The sequence below is a fragment of the Miniopterus schreibersii genome, assembly GCF_964146895.1.
Source record: "Miniopterus schreibersii genome assembly, chromosome: 9".
NCBI classification, from domain to species: Eukaryota; Metazoa; Chordata; class Mammalia; order Chiroptera; family Miniopteridae; genus Miniopterus; species Miniopterus schreibersii.
This window is the reverse complement of record NC_138118.1, coordinates 72202496-72220527: the sequence shown is the minus strand read 5'-3', so window position 1 is coordinate 72220527 and position 18032 is coordinate 72202496. Positions and strand designations below refer to the sequence as shown.

The following is an 18032-nucleotide window of genomic DNA, read 5'->3' as shown; positions in this document are numbered from 1 at the left end:
TTAAAAAAAAGAAAAAAAAAAGAAAAGCAATGGAAAAAATATCCTAGGGTCAGGATTTAAAAAAAAAAGTTTTTCAGCTTTTCACCATTGAATATGGTGTTACCTGTGGGTTGGTCAGGTATGGCCTTTATTATGTTGAGGTATGTTCCCTCTGTTTTTATCATAAATGGATCTTGTATTTTTTTTAAAAAAATTTAATCCTAAAATCCTCAATATAAAATGTACAAAAGAGGTATCAGTAATAACTGATTTTATTCCATTTTAGATGAGTGTATAACTCTGTCCCCCAGACTCCTAGTGAAATCTGTCCCATTCACATTTGCTACTGTTTGATAAACTGCCTTTATAAGCATAGCTAGTAGCCTGATGCTATGAAAAGGTATCTTCTCTTAAGAAGGGTTAAGAGGCGTTTATATTCACGAAATCACAGACCTCAAGAAAAAAAAATCCAATTCTCATTATTCTACCATCCCACGTTTTCTTTTTGCCATCAGAGTTGCTTTAGTGAGAAGAACAGACCTGTCTAGAATATAGATGTTACGGGAGGCTATGTAGCTGGGAGATGCTTGAGAGTGAGATGGGATGCCCTTCTTACCCTCGGGGGGTCAGTAGGTATTAGATGTGGTAGAGATTGAGCCCACCTTGAGGACTGTTCTCTTTTTTGGTGTCTAGGACTTGCTGGCAATGATTTCTTAGGATGAAAAATTTCAAATCTGGCCCAGGAAATAGTTCAGAAAGAGAAAGTCCCAGAATGGACTCTGGGTTGTCCCAGGAGAATGTGCATTGTGGCGTCATCTGCCAGTTTAACTTAATTTCCTTCTCAGCTTGGCAGAGGAAGAGCCCTGCTTCTCCTCAAGACTCGTCTTTGGAACGATCTCAAACCCATTATGCTAATTCTCATGAAGGAATTTCCACAAAGAGAATTCTGGGAACTCTGCAGGGAAACCAGTTAAATCCAAGTTGCTAGAGAGTATACTGGGACGGACTGGTATGAAGTGGATTTCATTGCCCAGATCATGGTTCCTGCGGCTGCCTCCTAAGGCTCTTTTGGAACTCAACCACGTGGAGCGGACAGTTTGGGTTGGGAGACCTCCTTGGGTGGAGACCTTCCTGCTTCTTTTATTCTCTTTTGCATTATGAATTGCGTACATGATTGTCAAACAATTGCCTAGGTTGGTACTGTCATTAATTCTGTACTAATTGTTTCTTAGGGAAAGATGAAGAGATGGGGGTGATAATTATGTTGCTGTTATTTAATATATTTTCAGAGTTATCAGTTCTTTGGTATTAGATACAAGAAAGTCATTCTTGCTGGATTTTAGTGACCAAAAAAAGGCCATTGAAAGGAAGACCGGCTGTAGGGAGCAGGAGTAGCATGGAATAACTAGAGGGAATAGTAGTTCTTGAATATAAGCAGAGTCCCTCAGTTGACCTGACTTGCTAACAAGCTAATATCTTGTGCAGTGGTACTCTTGGGATGGTAGTTCATAGCAGAGCATTCCTTGAAGTTTAACATATAGGGTGTGGCAAGAGGTTGACAGTTGTTCATATGGAAAATAATGCAGTGAACAATAGAAGAATAAACTCTGTGTTTTGAGTATTCACAACTGTAAACCTACTTTTGCCCCACCCTGTGTTCAACAAATATTTAGTGACTGCCTCTCGTGCTAGGTTGTGTTTAAGTGTTGGGAATGTAACAATGGACAAAACAGACAGAAATCTCTATTCCCATGGAGCCTGCAGTCTAGTGGGGGTGGGGGCAGAATTTCATAAACAAACATTTACCTCAGTTAAAGGTGGAAAACTTCAATAAGGAAAATAAAGTAAGAAATGAGGGCTATGGCTATGAGTCCGGAAGGGCTTCTCCAGGGAGTTGTCAGGGACTTGAAGGATGTGAGGAGAGGAGCGGTGCAGATTCTGAGGAACGTGTTCCAGTCGAGAAGACAGCAGGTACGGAGGCTCAGGGCAGAAGCCTTAAAAGCAAAGCGAGTGTGGCTGGAGGAGAGAGAAGAGGGGGGGAGATGAGAAAACGACCTGGAAGCTGATCCCAAGGGCTTCGTCTGCCCCTGTAGAGACCTTGACTTTATGCAGAAGGAGATGGAGAGCCAGGATTTTGAGCAGAGGAGGGGCATGATCTAACTTACGTATTAGTAAGTCCACTCTGGCTCCTGGGTCCAGGTAGGACCACAGTGGTAGCAGTAGAGGTGGTAAGAGGTGGTCAGATAGGAGCTTGACCTTGAAGCCCGTGGGACTCCAGGATGGATACAGTGTGGAATGTGGGTGGGTGGGTGCGCTTGGGGGGCAGCGACATCAAGGATGACTTCCAACTGGGGGGATGGACTTGCCATTAGCTTAGGTGGTGGAAGACTACAGAGAGGGCAAGATTTTTGTTTTTTGCTTGTTTGTTTGCTGGGGGCTGGGTAGAATAATAATAATATATTCAGTTTGATAGTTAGAGGGACAAGGGCAGAAGACCACAGGTTTTTGCCGTTCCTGTGTCCTCACAAATGTACCCTTAGATATTAACCTCTCGAACTTATAAAGACATCTGCCCGCAGCACTAGGACTTGGGTTCAGGCCCGGGCTGTTGTTAAGCAGAGACCTTGAGAAGCAGCCACGAGAATTTCTAAAGGGCTGTGCCTGTTGGGCGGGAGCTTCCTACTGGCACAAACCCTCAGGGATGGGTCTTCCTTCCTGGGGTCACTTATTTTCTCTTCTGTCTTAATGTCAACTTGCGGTCGCCGGTACCTGCTGATTCCAGCCAGGGTTTGTTTTTCCCTTCCCTGACCACACTCGGAACTTCTCTCTCCCTCTCTTGTCCACTGAGCAGCACAGCCCCTGTTAGTAACTGTGTGAAAATATGCAAGTATTGCAATTAATTCTTCTCTTTACTCTCCCTTGCCTCATCTGTTTCATTATCTATTTTGATCTGATACTTGAGAATTTTGTCTTTACTGGACTACACTGATGTGTCATTTACATACATAAAATAATCAGAACTCGTCTACATTTTATGAAAATATTTGCTGGGAAAAGAGAGTCTGGTATTTCTGGGCATTTTGGCATCGAGCTGGGGAGGGAGGAAGGCAAGTGGTTGAGGGTTAGCCTTCTTCAATCTTTCCCTCTTTTCAAACTTCCACTCTTTGCCCATTCCCACCAGTTCTGCTCCCAAGGCTCTCCTGTCCACCAGGTGAGCTGCAGGCGCCTGCTGGTGCAGGGGGCATGGGGCACGTTAGCAGGAAAGGAAGAGCTTCTGAACTCTAGAGCTCTCAGCAGGCAGTGGGATCATCCCTGCTGGTTAGGAGTCTGGGGAACAGCAATACCAGATCTGGGTTTTATTTTATTTTTATTTATTTATTTATTTATTAATTTTTAAAAAAATATATCTTTATTGATTTTAGAGAGAGGAAAGGAGAGGGATAGAGAGATAGAAACATCAATGGTGAGAGTCATTGATTGGCTGCAGCCCACAACCCAGGCATGTGCCCTGACCGGGAATCGAACCCCGATCTCCTGGATCCTAGGTCAACGCTCAACCGCTGAGCCACGCCCAGCCGGGCCAGATCTGGGTTTTAGAAAGGTAATCCTGGTGTTTATAGAAGACTGCGGTGTCAAGGGAAGAAGCCAGAGACAGAGAAGTTGGTCAGAAGGTTGTTAAAATAATTTGTGCAGAAGGCAAAGGCCTCGCCTGTCAGTGAGGCTTGACTGTGAAGGACTGAAGGAAGGGAGAGCCCAAGGAAGAGAAGTGAGAGTCTGGTGCCTGGTAAAGGCCGGGCGTGCAGGAGGAAGGGAATGGCCACAGGGCGACCACGAGGCTGAGCTGTGAGAGGCCCGAGTGGAAACAGGGAGGGCAGGAGGCCAGAGGAGTTCAATGTGAGTTATGTTGAGTTCAAACAGCCTGTAAGATTCCCCACATGGGCGAAAATACCCTGGAATTGCCACCACCTAGAGCCACTTGGAAGGGAGATGGAAAGCCAAGGTGAGCTCAGGGGAGATTCAGGGGCTGGAGACAGACGGGAGTTCTGGGCGTAAATCATGGTGATTGAGGTGACAAAAATGGGATGTGGGCTGTGGGGCAGCTCTCAGGGGATCATCACCCTGTCTTTCTCATACACATTGCCTTTAGAAACGTTTTTGCCGAGGCATGTTTTGTGCTGGAAGAATGATGAGAGATAGTTTTGCTTCTGAACAGGAACTAAATTATTTGCCACTGAACCAGCAACTGCTCGGCCGTTACTCATGAAATAGACATTCTCAGTCACGTGCACAAGGGCTTCCCTTGGAATTTTGAGTTTCTTTCAGCAGTTTGCTGAAAAGATATTCGTGGCGGAATCTGCGGTGGTGGGAAATACCTCATCCCGTTAACTAATCCTCTAGGTGTCTGCTGGGGTCTGAGAGACGTGAGACAGCATGGCCAGCCCACGCCTCACCTCAGACCCAGGCGGCGTCGAAGCCCTTGTCTGATCTGTCGTCACCTCAGCTTCATCATATGAATTTGGTTTGGTGGCTTACGTTATAAAGGATTGCAAACCTCTCCTTAGTATAATTTCATGTATAGGGAAACCTTGTGAATAGATAATTTTAATAATAAAGATTGTTTGAAATATTTATTATCAACATAACTTGGTTTTTGGGGAATACGGTAAATTATAGAGCTCAGTTCCCACTGTTTTTATTGGGCAAGTCATTAGCTAACATTTCAAACGCTTTGCTGCACAAGTAATTAAGTTATTGGACAACATCCGCACTGTTTCATACCTGAATCATGCAGTTCTTATAAAGGGAGTAGTTTGTAACTCACTGCTCTGATTGAAAGGGGATGGCTTTTTGGTGTGTTTTTGTTTGTTTGTTTGTTTTTTTATGAAAAGGTTTAATAACATGTACAGAGCAGGAAGCCAATGCCAGAATTGATCCGACTAGCTTTTCTTTTCTTAAAGAGCTGCTTCCTAGCTCCCCTGGAGCTGGGAGACGCCCTCCTGCCCCAGCAGACCAGCACTGCAGCCGGCCCACTGCAGTTGCCAAGATTGAAATCAATCACTGGACCACCATCCTGATAACGCTGCCCTGCAGGGCAATCACCACCCCCTCCGGTTCCACAGAGGGCTAGACGGGATTGCTTGTGGGCACAGATCTGGGGGCAATTTTGTATATTCAACTAGCAGTAGTTAATTTTTTTCTTTGACCAAACCAGGAAAAAGAATACAGTTCCATAAGATTTGTTTTAAAAAGCAGATAATTTTATACATTAGTATATACATTTGTGCAGTGAAAATTTTTTCATGAATTACATTAGAAAGGTGATTTTCCTAAACAAACTGATCTTACACTGTGTAATATGTTCTGTGTCTCTTTAGTTATTTAACATATGCTTTTTTTTTTTTTTTTTTTGCTTCTCAGTTGGGCCGAGTCTCTTAAAAAAGAACAAAGGGCTTCTGCTCTTGTTTTCCACATAAATCCTATCATAGTGTTAGGTCTATAATAGGCCATTTCATAATACATCTGTTTTGGCTGAAAGTCAGATGGAGTGGAAAATTCATGATTCATATTTTCAAAGTCTGGATTTCGTTTAGACTAGAGGGAATTTTAGCGCTTAACCAGCACATACATCCACTGTGCTTCGTGCAGGCCTATAGCTGCCAGACTAGTGAGCCGGGATTATTTCATGAAGTCGTTTGGAGAACAGCACTCCACCCTCAGGGCTTAACTGGTGCTTTGTAAAGAGGTTCTCGCTAAGTGATTTTGAAGAGACAGTTGGGCAGCAACAGAGCAGAATTCCCATGGCGTTATTGGCACCACATTATTTGCTTGGGTACTTTCATTACTGTATTAAATAATAATAAACAATCACATGTTAAACCACGGGGAATGCCACGTGCTCCCCATAACTTGGTAGATCGATCCGATGAACCAAAGCTGAAGGGTAATTCGTTCTTTGTTTTTCGAAGGTCTCATCGGAAAATTGAAGACTCGGTAGAAAGCAGTGATGAAATCCTTGCCCGTCTGACATCTGCGGTAAGGCCACGCAATTTCCCTTCCGCCGGGTGCACAAATAATGAGTCCAGGGTTTGCGGGGGAGGCATTTGGGTACTGATGTAGAGACACTTGCCCTGTGGGAACCCCCCAATCAAGGCAGAAGGAGGCAGCGGCATTGACTTGTTCTACTTGCTGCAGCCTCTCCTGCAAGACCATAGATATTCCTGGTGCAAAATTCCTGGAACCTTAGGAGACTCATCATGTCGGATTTCTTAAATGCATTATGACTTAAACTAGGGAAGGTTGCAACCTGCTGCACAAAGGAGAAAGGATGTATGTTTCATTAGGAAAAAAAAAAAAATTAGCACAGCGAACAGAAGGCCAGGTTATTGGTTTTTAATGTACTAGATTGCAACATTTTCCTTGTGTTTTTTAAAGCCATGAATCAGAGTGAGTAATTGCCTTGCTGGCTGAAGAGAAGCTCGTGCCCACCTTCACAGGAAAAGCTAGCTGCGGTCACTAATCATGGCGCTTAGGTCTGAAGGGCTCTTCACACACAATCTTCTTCCAACGGCTTGTCTTTCAGGAAACTTTTCCAGCCTTGCCAAAGATTCTTTAAGTTGCTTTAACTCTATTGCTAGAACAGTAATTGCTGAAAATCATGTTGGACTGGGCCGTGTGTGTGGGTGAAGCTGATCTTGTACAGTTTTACACACCGGGTTGGCACCTGGGCATAGCTTGGAAGTGAGAAGTTGCCTTTCCTACTCTTCTGAAATGTAGCTTAGAAAAGTAATTTTTGACTAAATACAGTGATCAGTGGTATAAAACTTCATGTGAAATGGAATCTTGACAGCATGTTAAGAAGAACTATTTAGCGTGACCTTTGCCGCTTACTTTTATTTATCTCTTTTATTGAAGTTGACACACATCATTATATTCTTTTCAACATGATTCGATATTTGTAAATATTGTGAAAGGATTGCCACAGTAAGTCTACTTAACATCTGTCACCATACATAGTTACAGAATTTTTTTTCTCATGATGTGAACCTTCAAGATTTACTCTCTTAGCAACTTTCAAATATGCAATACAATATTATGAACTAAAGTTACCAGCCCCATGACTTGCTTGTTTTATAACTGCAAGTTTATGCCTTTGACTCCCTTCACCCATTTTGCCCACCCTTCACCCCCGTCACTGGGTAATATTCATATATTATACACACACACACACACCACAGTTTCTTTATCCATTTGTCCATGGACAGTTAGGTTGTTTATATATCTTGTAAATAATGTTGCAGTGAACATGGGGTGCAGATACCTTTTCTAGTTAGTTTTTCATGTTCTTCAGATACATTACCTAGATGTTGAATTGCTGGATCATTTGCTAGTCCTATTTTTAATTTCTTCAATCGTTGTATAAGCATTTATTAAGGGACTGTTGTGCTTCAGTTTTTATAATGTAGTTGCTTTTGTTGACAATGGTATAAAAACTTGAACACCATGCAGGAAGGAAAATATTTACATACTTCACTCAAGTGACAGCTGTCATCTACCGTGACCCAGAATGCATTCATTAAAGGAAAGCTAAAGTGACATCTGTAATGCAGAGTTGCTAACATGCTCCTCAAGGGTTTGCATGGTTTAGGGGAGTGGCTCCCAGCAATGCTGTTCACTGTACTGCCTTGTATAGTGATCTCATTTTATTCAAACTTGGGAGTTTTGTAGGTGGGTGTCTTTTTAAAAAAAATCCTCATTTCTTTAACCCCAAGAGTTTATTTCTTAGCCCCAGTTTAGGTTCATCAAAGGAGACATCTCATCATCTAAAAAAAAAATAATAATCCCTGAAATTCTACCCTAGAACGAAACACAAGTGAATTTTCATATTAAAGGAACATGAGAAGATAGTGCATGTGTAGAAATAAAAATGTCTTTATATAGAGTCAGATTTACAGTTGTTGAATCTATACAAACATGAACAATCTAAATGTTCCAGCCATGTTTCTGGTGATTTTTAGCAAAGAGCCACCCTCCCAAGTGCCTGATATCCACAAACCTAAACAATAAAACTCTATAAGAAGTTTTCAGCTTATGGGAAAAGGCCATGGGTATAACAGAATCCTTCCTTTATAGAAAAGTCTGCAGAAACCCTCTGGACATTATTATCGTGAAATTGTTTCCATGTTGTACATACAGTTTCTGCCTTAACTCCTTAGCTTCCTTTCTAATATCTTCTGACCCTACAAACTTTGTTACCTTAAAAACGTTCTCTTTTTCACTTACTATGAGTCTCTGTTGGTCTGATCAAGCTGGGGGGCTGAGAAGGGCCCTTGAATGATGTAGCCTACCAGTTTCCATTGAAGTGCTGAGCATGATTTTATTTTATTTTTAAACATGAATTCTTCCAGTGTTCATGACAAAAAGAGTATTCAGAACTGATCATATGGCTTATATATTCTTATTACAGTTTAGGGTAAACAAAAATGTAGGGAGGTGTTCACAATGAATTAAGTGTTGCTCTCACAACCAAAGTTCTTAAGATGTAAATTTAGGAAATATGTTTAACTTTGAGACATTGTAGAGAACTGAGTATATTTGGGAAGCATCCAGTGACAGGAAATACAAACATAGATATCCTTAAATAGGAGATAAAAACTGATTCTAGACTTGCGTCCCTTGCTTTCTTAAAACCAACATCCCAAGCAATCCCTACTAGACTATCTCATTTTTAGGCTAAATTTTCATGATGTTTTGAATTTGTAGGGATAAGAGAACACAAACATTTTATCTGAGCTTGAGTGAAACTTGTGATTTTTGTTAACACAGTCTAATTGCCAAACCACCGAGGTGATGTGAGTTAGGCTGAGATGTGAATGTCGTGTATTAGATGCCTGTTTGGTGGCATGGTTACATTAGTGGCATTTATAAAAGGTCAGGGGGCATGTGGTTTGCTGTTCTGTGCTGCTCGGCCCTGTGAAATCAGCCATCACTTGGATGGTGAAAGTAAACAGTGTTGAGTGCCTGCAATAAAACACTAATTTGGTGGTGACAGTGGTGGAGAGTTTGTGGCCAGATCTTGAGAGATGAATTAAAATTACAAATCAAGTGTTTGGAATTTAGGAAGAGAGGTCAGTGGGAATAGGAACAAAATCCAGTATTCTGGGGCCATTTAACTGGACATTCTTATACCCTCATATTCCTTCTCAGGGATGATTTAGTTTATAATTTTCATCAGTTTCAGTTTCTCTGCATGTTTCTGCTCTATCCCCTCGTGTTCTTCAGTTCATCCAACTTTGATGTAGAACCCGAGCTTCTGATGCTTTTAATGGTATTTTCTATATTTGTTCTCATAGGGTCTTTGGGTGCATTACCAACTCCTCTGAGAAAAACCCTGAGCTAAAAAATCGTACTTGCTAATCAAACCCAAGTTATAAATGAAGGTGTCTGCTGTAAGTTCTAGAAGATCTTGAAGCAGATGAAGCCCCAAGAAACAAATAAGCCATGCTTTTGGTGCAAGTGTTAGAGAAAAAGAAACCCACTGTGGAATTGCTTTATGTATTTCTCTAGAAAGATAATAAAGACAAAAGAGAGATGATTATTGCTAACTGCTGCACATTGTTGACTTCACAAAAACATCTTTCCCTGCTCAGTGCCCAGAAACTGTGCCGTAACTCTATCAGTTTTCATATCGGCTGTGAACTTGTTCTCACGATTTCTAGCATTCTTTCTAGTTCAAGTCTTGTTCTCACTCTCCCTCCATTTGGGAGCCTGCTTCACAGGTAGCATGGATCTGATTTTACTCTCATTAACTAAGGCCTGCACTTAACTGGAACCTTTGGTTTTTCTTCCAAGTCGTCTTTTCCTTAGAGTTCTCTTGGGAAATACTGGCTACAGAGGCACAAGGGAAGGAGTCTTACTCAACGACCAATTGTCCTGTATCGCTGAATGCATGACACTGTGAAACTCAGTGACGTCAGCTTTTCAAGATTCTCTGTCTTGTCAGCCATCTCCATCTTCTAGGTGCCAGTTCTTATATTTTGCTTTCACTCATTTAAAATTCCTCTTTGCCATGTCTAATCTTTCACCTGAAGCTTCAGGCAGTTTCTTTAAGGATGTGACTTTCGCAGGACTCAGTTGATACTGTCTCTGGGTCGAGGAAGCATACAGACTGGCCAGGATTCCTGTAGTTTGTATTCCTTGATGAATCTACAAGTTGGATTTGATTCATTGGAGAAATTTTTTTTTTAATAGTAGGATCTGAAGATAACAGAGATAGCTTTTTAGATCAGAAATTTTCCAATTGGTGCTGGCTCATGGGATTTTGGTTTTGATGAATCTCAAAAAGTTAGACTCTTAGAGACTTAAGAGACAGTATGCCAAGTTAACAAGGTCTAGAAATAATCTTAGGTTAGTCAACGTGGGGAGAACCTGTCACATTTAATACGTGATGAGTGCAACCCAGTGATGATTTTTACCACATTTAGAAATATGGTAAAAAACACTCACTTTTTGGCTGGCTGGCTGCCTCTTCCTTTCCGGGGAATGGAGACACGGAGTGTCGTTAATCTCCCTTTTCTGCGTCTGTCAGACCTGAGCGAGCATGTTTGTTCAGAGAATAAAAGTAAGCTACTCCCTCAGGGAATGACTAACCTTCTGTCTGGCTGCCACAGGATCGTGAACATCTTGTTACCTTATATTTCTTATCTGTCGGGAACATAAAATTCCTACTTGGAATCCTCAGCCTGGCTCCAGCTCTTCCAGTGGCTCCAGAGCTACTCTGTGATTTGGAGAAGGGCCAGGTGGATTGAGTTTTTAGAGAAAGTGTCAAGGGAGACCCTAGGAGACAGATCTGGTTTCAAGGAGCATTTAAAAAGCACCAGAGGAACGGTAGCACATTTCTGGTATAGTGTTCCTTGTTCTTGTTTTTATAAGAAGTCACGGGGCTCATTAGTCAGCTGGTGTCCAAAGGGCCTTGGGCTGTGGATTGTAGGTCTCTGGGACCATTGGAGAGCCACTTTCCTCAGGAAGGATCTCACAGTAACATTTCACAAACTTATGACTGTCAATACCTAGACAGACAGCTGAGTGGTATATTTCTATCCCATGTCAATAAAAAATGCATAGATGTCCTATGTCTGTGGCACATCAAAACGATGTTCTTCATCCTGGAAATACACCCCCAACTTCCAAAAGATATAGATGTACATGCACAACTTTGCAAAATTAAATACTAAATTCCCATCTCTACTTCCAAAGGCACCTCCTTCACCTACCCAGATTACGTGCTAATCTATCTCTAGCCTTGAGAATTTAGTTTCGGTGAGTAGTATAATAATAAATGCTGTTTTGCCTCCTGAAATGAGCCCAGTGGGGGAACATTTGTTTAAAATTTTCTGTTCAGGATACTCTGAGTGTGTAGAACCCATTCAAGAATAAAATGTGTCTCAATGAATCCCTTGTGAATGGGGAAAGTGTGTGTGTGTGTGTGTGTGTGTGTGTGTGTGTGGACACATACATGTGTGTACATATATATGTATACTGTGGTATTTGGGTATCATTCTCAAGATGAAGAAAATTCTTTTGATATGCAGTGCACATAAGAAACAGACATTTTTCATTGACGGAATAGAAACTTACCTCAATTTGTGTATTGACAGTCATGAGTGCGTGAAGCGTTGCTGTGAAATCCTCTCTGAGGGAAGTTATAGGAACTTTAAAAGGATGATCCATGAACATTTCATACTGAGCTGCTGCTTTGGGCATTTGTTTAAAATAAAACTTGTTATAGCTGCTTCAGTGAAGTGGGATTTAGCTTTCTTAAGTCAATGGTATAGCTTTAACATAGCATGTTCATATTGCAGAAGGACTAGGAGGCATATTAAAAAGTAAAAATTACCAGGGAAGACTCTGGCTTGCAGAGGTTAGTTTGTTAGCCTGTTTATTTCATACGACCAGCTGAGAGGTGGGGAGAGGCTGAGAAGGACCGGCAGCCGTGGAGTTTTCACCTGGGCGGGCATTCCGCGAATGCTTTTCCGCTGTCGCATTTCAGTCGCACCCAGCAGTGTGTTGTCACTCGCGTTGGAGAGATGGAGCGCTGTAGACGGTACTCACTGAGCGCGCACGTTAATCAAAAATGACTTAAGCCCTGGCCGTTAGGCTCAGTGGTTGGAGTGTCGGCCCCCGGGTTTGGTTCCAGCCAAGGGCACGTGCCTGGTTGCAGGCTCCATGCCCGTCCCGGTCGGGGCGCGGGTGGGAGGCAGCCAATGGATGTGTCTCTCATCGATGTTTCCCTCTCTCTCTCTCTCTCTCTGAAAAGCAGTGGAAAAATATTCTCAGGTGAGGATTAAAAAAAATAATAATTTAGGGTTCATAAAGCAATTTCCCACGTTATCTTTGCTTAAAACACTTTATAGTTACTGACTAGGTCTCAACAAATGGGGTTTAAGATTTGATTATAGAATTTTTTCCCCCACAGTTTTTTAATTTAATTTTTGTGTAAAATATTACAGATGCCCCCTTTTCTCCCCAATGACCCATTCCACCCCTTCCCATCCCCCTCCCCAGTCCCTCTCCCCACCATGGTCAGTGTCCTTGGGGTGTGAAAATTTATGAGATGAGACCTGTCAAGTTATAGTAAATAACATTTTAACTTTTAAACGGCTAGGAATCATTAAATACTGGTAAACATGGCTGTGTGGTTTAGCAACTGAGAATTCATTCAGACTGGTGCTGAGGGCTTCTGGTTTGGTTATGTGCATTCAGAGAAGTGGGTGAAGCCTGATAAAGATTTTACAGCAGGTAAATCATTTTCCAGAACGAGACTCTCTAAGGCCCTAAAAAGTGCTGAGGGATAGTTTCTCAGGAAGGATCTGAGGATCTGTGTTACTATTCTGTGGTAGGTAGACTCATCCCCCAAAGATGAATACCCTAATTAGCACCTGTAAACATCACATTAGATGGCAAAAGGGACGCTGCAGATATAATTAAGGCTACAGACCTGGATTGTCTGCATGGACCTAGTCAAATCCCTCGAGCCCTTAAGAGCTAAGAACTTGCCCTGGCAAAAGTCAAAGAGAAATGGCAGAAGAGAAGGTAGAACAATCCAATCGTGAGAAAGATTAAGCATAGTATTGCTGGCTCTGAGGAGGAGACAGGCCTCTAGGTGACACTCAGCCAGGAAACAGGCGCCCCCGTTCTACAGATAGATGCAAGAACTAGATTCCTCCCCAGACCTGAATGAACTGGGAAGCATGTTCTCCCCCAGACCTTCTAGGAAGGATCACAGCCCTGCCCATACCTTGACTTTGGCCTCGTGAGTCTCTAAGCAGAGGATCCCATTGAGCCACACTCTACCTGGACTTCTGACCTCCAGAAATGTGAGATGATAAATGGATGTCTTTCCAAGCCGCTAAATGTGTAGTAATTTATTATGGCAGAACTATAAAATTAATAATACACATTTCCTGTTGAACACATACCCACAATCCCTTTATTCATAAAATAACAGTTCTCTCCCAAATGTCAAAAGGTGCCAGGACACAGCTAGCTGATCGAAGCCTTTGAAGTTTCAAAGTGAATTTCTAAAACTAAAGTCAGTCCTTCATATACTCACTTATAAAGGGCTTTAGAATTCTGTGAAACCTAGAAGCTTATTTTTAAAGTAAACTCTGAAAATACAAGCACTTTAAGCACTGTTCACAACTTTTCGATGGAACATCTCAGTCCCTTCTATGCCAATTGCAGGGGGGTGTTGCTAGGTAGGTGGGATATAATAAGCAGCGGAAGTACTGGGTGTCAAGGAGTTTATAAGTTAGGTGAGAAATATGAAATATTAAGGCAATTAAGGACTGGATTGTCTTTTCATCTATGTGATTGTTAAGCTTAACTACATTAATTATAATAATGTGATGATGATGTTGTTGATTGATGATAATGATGATGATGATAGCTAATACTCAAAAAGCACTCAGTGTCAGGCACCATTCCAGATGCTTCAGGTATTAACTCATTTAATTCTATAACAATTCTATGGGCTGTGACTCCGACCCACCAACTGGAATCCTAGGACTTCTTTCAAGATTGGCATTAAAATAAATGGAGATTTCCTTCGCCTGCTTTAGGCTTTTGAATCTTGAGTTTGGAATCGTGTTCTCCCAGGAACCTCTCCCATGTTAGCGATTTGTATAGATGGATTTTCTAGTTGGAAAAGGTCTTATTTGATCTGAATTCATCCCAGTGCAGTGTTTCTACTGTAACATTCCTTCAAGGTCCTACAGGAGTCTACCCCCTACAGATAGGAGACTGTTACAGTAGGAGATCCCTAAAATATCTGGGATACTAATTAGTGCTGTGGTTATAATGTTGCTATAGTTGGGAAGTTTATCTCCAAAAAGCACAATGATTGAGAAAAGGCATTTTACTATGCAAGGAGTGGCATGTAACATGGAATAAAAGGTATAGTAAAACATGTGTTTGCAAGTTATAGTATGTCTTTAAAAATACTTTGTTAAATAAACTATATCAAGTAATTTCACTGAAGAATCATTTAAATATGGTATAGATTGAAAATACTATGGGCTTATCAGAAAATGAAAAAAAATCTTGAGACATAAACTTAATGATGTAAATATAATCAATGTTTTATTTCATTATTATAGCAAAAAATCAGAAAGTATATTCCCAAGTATACTTGTTTCCTTAAAATACATTTCATATATGTGAATATTTGTCAAGAAATTAGTGTTGAACAGCAATTAGGGCATTGAGGAAATCACAGATCAGGAGTATTAAGAGCAGCTCTGAGGACTGAAGGAGCAGCTATACCTACTTTTTTTTTTTTTAATTTATCTTTATTGTTGAGAGTATTACAGGTGTCCCATTTTTTCCCCCCAATTGACCTCCTCCACTTCGCTCCCACCCCCTCTCCAGGCCTTCACCCCGTTATTGACTGTGTCCATGGGTTATGCATATATGCATATAACTTCTTTGGTTAATCTCTTCCCACTGTCCACCCCTCTTCCCTCTTTCCTCTGAAATATGATCATCTGTTGCATACGTCAATGTCTCTGGATCTATTTAGTTCATCAGGTTGTTTTGTTCATTAGCTTCTTCTTAAAGAAAACCCTTCAACTTTTCCTGTAGTGCTGGTCTGGTGGTGATGAACTCCTTTAGCTTTTTCTTATCTGTGAAGCTCTTTATCTGACCTTCAATTCTAAATGATAGCTTTGCTGGGTAGAGCAATCTTGGTTGTAGTTCCATGTTTTTCATCACTTCGAATATTTCTTGGCACTCTCTTCTGGCCTGCAAGGTTTCTGTTGAGAAATCAGCTGACAGTCGTATGGGTGCTCCCTTGTAGGTAACTGATTGCTTTTCTCTTGCTGCTTTTAAGATTCTTTCTTTGTCTTTAACCTTTGGCATTTTAATGATGATGTGTCTTGCTGTGGGCCTCTTTGGGTTCCTCTTGTTTGGGACCCTCTGTGCTTCCTGGACTTGTAAGTCTGTTTCTTTCCTCAGGTAGGGGAAGTTTTCTATAATTATTTTTTCAAATAGGTTTTCAATTTCTTGGTCTCTTTCTTCCCCTTCTGGCACCCCAATAATACGAATGTTGGGCCTTTTGAAGTTGTCCCAGAGGCTCCTTATACTATCTTCATATTTCTGGATTCTTTTTTCTTTTTGCTCTTCTGGTTGGGTGTTTTTTGTTTCCTCATATTCCAAATTGCTGATTTGATTCTCAGCGTCCTCTACTCTACTGTTGATTCCCTGTAAATTATTCTTCATTTCAGTTTGTGTAGCCTTCATTTCAAATTGGTACTTTATTATGTTATTGATTTTCTCAGTTATTTCCCTAATAGTCTGCTTAAACATCCTTATAAACAAAATTCTGAACTCTTTTAGCTTGCTTGGATCTATTTCATTTAGTTCCTCTTCTAGAGTTTTCTTCTGTTCTTTCCTTTGTGACATGTTTCTTTGCCTCCACATTTTGGCTGCTTGCAGGTGTTTGTTTCTGTGTATTAGGTAGAGCTGCTATGTCTCCTGGAATTTGTAGAGTGACTTTGTGTAGTAGGTGTCCTGTAGGGCCCAGTGGCTCAGCCTCCCCAGTCACCTGAGCTGGGCCTTGCAGGTGCTCCTCCCTGTGTGGGCTGTGTGCACTGTCCTGTTGTAGTTGAGCCTTGGTTGCTGTTGGCGTCACTGGGAGGAACTGACCCCCCGGCCAATCAGCTGTGAGGACCAGCTGCAACTATAGCCAAAGAGCTGCCGTTCTGGAGACACCCCTATGGAGCAGGATTTACTTCAGTGGGGCTTTGGTGTTCATCAAGTGTGCCCCTTGAGTGTCACTTGTGGATGTGGTAGGGTTGTAATCCAGCGTGGTTGAGTTTGACCACCAGGTGCACTGTCTCTGGGGCTTCCTGGGAGGTGCAGAGTCAGCCTCTGCCAGTGCCTTGCCCAGGGCCACCCAGCATGAGCTACACAGCAAACCGTAGTTGGCTGCTACTTGTGCTGGGCTTGGAGGTGCCCAGGAGAGGCCAAGCTATGAGCCAATGCAGCTGCCGCTAGTGCCAGGCCTGGGGCCGCTTATCAAGCCATATGGGGCACGCTGCTGCTTGTTTGAGAGATTTTAGGAAAGTCCTAAGCATCAGGCTCGAGAGGCCACTTGCACAGAAAAGCCCCTGGAAATGGCCCGGATGAGCTGCAGGTGGGGAGGGGCGGGGCCTCCGGGAATCACGGGGCGGGGCCAAAGGTGCGAGTCAGGTGCTGGCGATTCAAACATGGCGCCTGCCTGCCGGCTGTGTGCGGGGAGGACTCGCCAAAGGAGCCATGGCCTCCGCCAGCCCTTCTGCCTGGGAGGAAGCCGCCCTCCGCCTCTCACCCCGACTTCAGGCAGGTTAGTCCCTCCCCGAGTGTCCCGGGTCCTTTCAGGCTGCTCCCGGCGCTGGGCTCAGAGGGAGCGTCCGAGTGAGTCCGTGCCGGGCCCTTTAGGAGGAGCTGCTGGGGCTCCCGCAGCCTCTGACCCTCAGCCACAGTCCCCGCTGGTTTCACAGCCCGGAGTTGTGGGGACGTCTCTTCCCGGCCCTGGAGCCCTGGGCTGGGGCCTGCTGTGGGGCTGGGACTCTCACTCCTCCGGGAAACCCCCACCTCCGAGATTCCCTCCCGGGTTTAAACCACGGCACCGGATGTGGGCCTGCGGCCGTGTCTCTGGGATTCAGCCCCGACCCTCCCGCGTCTCCACCCCTCCTATGGGTCTCGGTGCTGTTTCAATTCCCTGGTTGTGGGGCTTCTGTTCAGCCAGATCTCAGGAGGCTCCGAGTGATGGAGGTTCTGTATTTTAGTTGTAATTTCGATGTAGTTGCGGGAGGCGGCGGGTGCGCGGTTACCTGCGCCACCATCTTGTTTCTCCCTAGTCCTACTTTTTTGAAAAGATGTCAGTGTTGTTAGCTTGCTCTTTGAAGGTTTTTTCAACCAGTACATATATAACTTCTCCTGTTGTTTGTGCCATGAAATTTGAGATTTCCCCAACCAAAAAATGGCCTCTAACACTTTTTTTTCATCTATTAAGATTTGCACTACCTCCAGCTCTGTTGGGTGGATTAAATGGCTATAACATCTCCAACCGCTCAGTTGCAGGCTGACAGATATCACCACCCACTGGAGGCTCGTGCTTGTTCTCTCTGGTAGCTGATGATTTTGAAAAGAGGCATTCATAAAACAACTCTTTAGAACAATTCCTTAGCCTGGGTGCTTCTGATATTTACCTTCCTGCGTGAAGCATTTTGTGAACCTCACAAAATGGACCATTTCCACTGTGGACAGCTCTGATTACTTGAAAGTTCTTAGAGCTGAATCTGCCCTTTCGCAACTTCTCTTCATTGGTCTGAATTTTACCTTCAACTTTTTAAATATTTGAAGCTAATGATCACATTTCCCCTACATCTTCTCTTCTCAGCAGCAACTACAAACACTTCACTTGTGTTCTTGAGCACAAACGTGTATCAGGGATGGTAACAGGAGCCAGGGGCAGAATGATGAATGAAGGAGTTCATTTCAATGGGCTTGTAATA

General features: G+C 42.8%; 1 protein-coding gene across 1 annotated transcript in view; it reads left to right on the top strand.

Moving 5' to 3' along the window:
• The window catches only part of RAPGEF5 (Rap guanine nucleotide exchange factor 5), a 192152-nt gene that overhangs the window by 49912 nt on the left and 124208 nt on the right, over positions 1-18032 (top strand). Inside the window, exon 6 of the mRNA XM_081147885.1 lies at positions 5946-6012. Within this exon, the coding sequence (XP_081004011.1) occupies positions 5946-6012 (67 nt within the window). The remainder of the gene's footprint in view (positions 1-5945; positions 6013-18032) is intronic.